The following is a 4,551-nucleotide window of genomic DNA, read 5'->3' as shown; positions in this document are numbered from 1 at the left end:
GATTTTTACTAAACTTGGTAGATATGTAGAACAGGACGCCTCAAGGTGACTGGAGAAATTTAACTCTAATTGGCAACTGGGTGGCGCTATAACAACAGAAAAATGCTTCAAAATGGCTAAAATGCGACCGATCGCTGTGGCTCCCCCTGTGGACCAATGTTGGTGTTGTTCTCTAATGTTTGGTATGACTAAGTCATGGTATGGTATGCTGTACATAAACATGGAAACTGTCAGTGTGTCATTCTGTCAGTCAGTCATTCTGTCTGTCCCACGTCCCACGTTTTTTACTCACTCTATGTGAAACTGCACATAGGCATTGAGGATTGGCATAGGTAGAAGGTGACAAAGCTACCAGTGGCTATGGACTAGTCTCCATAAATAAAGACCCGCTCCTTATGTACATGTAAACAGCTAAGGTAAGTAGAACACAGCAATTCATATTTTCAGGTGAGTACTCACTGAAGAAAACAGACTTATTATATGATATTCCATTTCTGCCAATATATTCCCCTAAACCCAACACACTGCATCTGTGCCATCCATGCGATACCTCAAGAACATCTTTAGAGGGTTTCTTCAGATTTGGCTCAAACGTCCACTTGGACCCAAAATGATCTGATTAGAATTTGGTGGTCAAAGGTCAAGGTCACTATGACCATCAAGAAACATGGGTGTGTTGGGAACCTTTGAAACTGTGCTGATTGTATAGATCATCTGAGCCGTCAGGTTGAAGGTGTGTGTGAAGCATCCATGTTTTCATAGCGTCTTTGCAGAAACATCAGTATCTGAAGCAATGGCTAAATATGAGTCTGGACAGACATGATGTAAACTGCAACTTGACTGGTTCACAGAGGTGGTAATTCTAGTTGAATTATCATATTGAGTAAAGGAATCAAGTAATTCAAACTGACAAATAATAAAAATACTGAGGTACAATCAGTTTTATTTCCCAAGATTAGGTTTAAATACTGTCTCAAAGCCGTTGACAGGGAAACACTAAAGAAACACTTTACACCTTTTCTTTCTTTTTTAAGTAGTCAAATTGAAACATACTGAGCTCCCTTCATGCACATAGGACTCACTCCAAAGTTGTTGAATACCAGCACTTGGTCAGTGACATCTGGCGTCAGACATCGACGGAAAAAGCTGTCTTTTCTCAGTCATCTAGGTCATGGTAATCATGAGTGCTATATCGTAGGCAACTGGACTTGCTTGCGTTTCTTGAAGACATCATGTGAACCTACTGACACACATGATGGCCAGGTGGGTCAACGACTCACATGTGACCTTAACAACTCTGCAAGGGTTCACACCCACACTGAGTTTAAAGCTTGCGATTCCGCACCAGTCATTTAGAACTGAAGAAGCTTCTTGGATGAGAGGCGCAATGTCTTCAAGAAACGCAAGCAAGTCCAGTTGCCTTCGAAATAGCACTTACAATCAATTTGTGGTGTTGCACCGACGTAGTGCTTTTATTTTGAAAGAGACTGTATGCAAACTGTACATTTCCTGTGAAAACAGAAGTGTACTTTGAAAACAGACAATGCATGTAACAGGCTGAAGTTGACACGGCGTCCCAGAACGTCAACAACCAACACACCCAGGGTACCTTGGACGTCATATGTGGACGTGGAAAGTCCCTGACCAAACGTGCACATGTGACTAAGTCAGAGTGAGAATGTGTTGGTGGGACTACTCTACATAGGAAGCAGAAAATGTCACCTGTGACAGCCAGCCAGCTCTGCGGTGACTTTCCTTTCGTCGGGTGTTCACACTTGTAGAATCCTTCGTGACGTTTGGTCACTGGCGAGAGGATCATCTTCCCTGCAGGCTCATTGCCAATGAAAACATTGTTTTGGAAGAATGCAGCAGAGAAATCTGATGTCACTTCATATGTGACTTTGTCCTTGTAGGAGCAGCGCAGTGTGACATTATCTCCCTCCATCACAGGACGTGCGGGGCTCTCCAGGATCACAACACCAGCTGAAATATAGATTACATTTCTGTGTTTTATTTCTAACTTGTTGTGTTTGCAAAGTCTGTTTAATTGCAAAAATCCATGCACATTTGATATTTACCGGCTACTGTGATGTTCACGGTGTTGCTGCACCCCCCTTGCTGAGACTCACACCAGTACACTCCGTTGTCGGCTGAGTAGGCATCTTGGACGGTGCAGGAGGACTCGCGTGGGATTCCCCATCCATACTTACAAGCCTGAGATGTCTGAGAGGAGGTGTTCCTCCTCACTGTCCAGCCGGTGGAGTTTGCCTCACACCTCAGAGAGATTTCTTCATAAGGAAAGAACTGAGATCTGTTGGGAGTGACGCTCAGCGTGGCTGCGGGGTGGGTAGATATAAATAATTAAACAGGAAGTATTTACCAGTGGATTAAAGGTTTTTAATGTAGATAGCTGAGCTTATGATTTAAATGCAAGCTTTGCTGTGGTTACTTGTTCAAGTGCTAGACTGCAAAGCTGCATTCATCAGTTTTTGGATTGATTACATTACATGAAGAGAGAGAGTCATAGTGAGGAACCCACAGAGAATTACTACAGACTCTGCAGCTCTGCACACAGCGCTTATTAACCTCCCTCAGCTCAGGGTTTGGTTTTACAACAGTAACTGACTTGTGCTCAGTTTCAGAGCGAAGGTGCGCAAGATACGGTGTTTGGCTTTGTTTAAGTGACAGAATGTAACTAAGTACATTTACTTAAGTTCTGTGCTTAAATCCAAACTCCTGGTACTTGTACTTTACTTGAGTGTTTCCATTTTAATACTTCAACTCCACTACATCTCAGAGGTAAATACTGTACTTTTTACTCAATTACATTTGTCTGACGGCTTTAGTTACTTTTACTTCAACGTTTTACTTCACAATGAGTACTTTTCCTTTTCATACTTTCACTGCATTTCGCTGATAATACTTACATATTTACAAAAGGAAAGGATCGGAATATTTCTCCCACTATTGCTTTGTTAGGTTAGTAAGTATGTTAACTGCTCAAGTGGTTGGTAGATGAGCGGAGAAAATTAAACAGCAGGGGTCAAATTATTTTGTAAAAAAGGTAAATTACTTACAGAGCATTAGGCAGAGTGATGTGATCTCCATCCTGCTTCACTCTTTGTCTTCATCTAACAAGCTTGACACAGTTGGTCTACCACATCCTTCACATCAAACAGGAAATCATGAACATCATTGCTGAACATTACAGATCTGTAACTTGCTTGAGCTAATTCATACAAACATTATTTGAAAAGTTCTAAGCTTTCACTAATCAGTAATGGAGGAAGCATTCACGTTTTTTTAAGAAAGTAAAAGTAGCAATACTACAGTGTGGAAATACTTTTAGGATAATGTATACAATGCGGCTGAAGGGGCAGGGGAAAGACCCAAACGCAGAAAAAACAGTAGCTGTGATGGCCAAATGAAGCTTAATGAGCTATTTTTCTTATTTTTCGCTGACCCCCACAACATGGCACTCTTGGTTTAAATTGACAAATGAACAACACCCACCACAACACACAGTCCACACACGCTGTTTCTGTTATACACATTTTGCAGTGGCGGCTCTTTACTTTTCATAGGTATAGATACAAACAGTACATAAGAGCAGGCAATCATAGGACATGTTAAACAAATAAAGCTCAATTGCTGTCAAAAGACCTCTCATTTGCTTCACCTTTATCACGAGTCCAAACTCTACCATTATGTAGGTCTTTCTCTCACTGAAAACCACAGTCACACCTGTCATCGGCCACAAGAGAGGCCATCTTCACATTTCAGTGAAACAGGATATGAAGTACCCACACTAACAAACAGAGACAAAAGAGTCAGACTTCCTGTTACTCTGGTTTAGCCACACACCTAAGCCCAGTCACCAGAATAACATACTGGCAAAAAAGCAATAAAAGCAAATAATGTTCACGAGATGTTGGGACGTTTCCAGTCATGTTAGTGACGACAAAACTGGCTATTTTGATGCCATAACATAATTTCCTAACCTTATCCAAGTGGTTTTGTGTCTAAACCTTACCACAAGTTAACCACAGTGTTGTTACAACAACAATTGGAAACTAAAATGTAAAGTTTCAACATATTTGCTATAAACCAATCAGCCAAGTCATTAAAGTCCCCAACAGGTGAAGAGAATAACACTGATCATCCCTTCACAATACTATGTTCTTCTGGGAACCCTTGGGTCCTGGCATTCATGTGGGTACTACTTGATGCGCTCCACCCACACAAACACTGTTGTAAACCAAGTACACCCCCTCATAACAACAACACTGCCCAATGGCAGTTTGGGTGAAGAGAGCACATCAAGTGGCATCCACATGTCAGGACCAGAGGTTTCCCAGTAAAACATTGTTCTGTAACAAGATGATCGATGTTATTCACTTCATCTGTCAGTGGTTTTAATGTTGTGGCTGATCAATCAATCAATTTTATTTATAAAGCCCAATATCACAAATCACAATTTGCCTCACAGGGCTTTACAGCATACGACATCCCTCTGTCCTTATCACCCTCACAGCTGATCAGGAAAAACTC

The 4,551-nt window shown here is 41.4% G+C and overlaps 1 protein-coding gene across 1 annotated transcript in view; it reads right to left on the bottom strand.

Annotated features, from left to right (window-relative positions):
* Positions 1-4,551, bottom strand: part of LOC126401002 (low affinity immunoglobulin gamma Fc region receptor II-c-like) — a 10,027-nt gene that overhangs the window by 3,383 nt on the left and 2,093 nt on the right. Inside the window, exons 2-3 of the mRNA XM_050062031.1 lie at positions 2,079-2,336; positions 1,723-1,983 (exon numbers count right to left, since the gene is read on the bottom strand). Coding sequence (XP_049917988.1) covers positions 1,723-1,983; positions 2,079-2,336 — 519 coding nt within the window. The remainder of the gene's footprint in view (positions 1-1,722; positions 1,984-2,078; positions 2,337-4,551) is intronic.

This window comes from Epinephelus moara, chromosome 14 (assembly GCF_006386435.1).
Source record: "Epinephelus moara isolate mb chromosome 14, YSFRI_EMoa_1.0, whole genome shotgun sequence".
Classification (NCBI taxonomy): Eukaryota; Metazoa; Chordata; class Actinopteri; order Perciformes; family Serranidae; genus Epinephelus; species Epinephelus moara.
The sequence above is the reverse complement of the archived record's forward strand: the minus strand, read 5'-3'. Positions and strand labels throughout refer to the sequence as shown.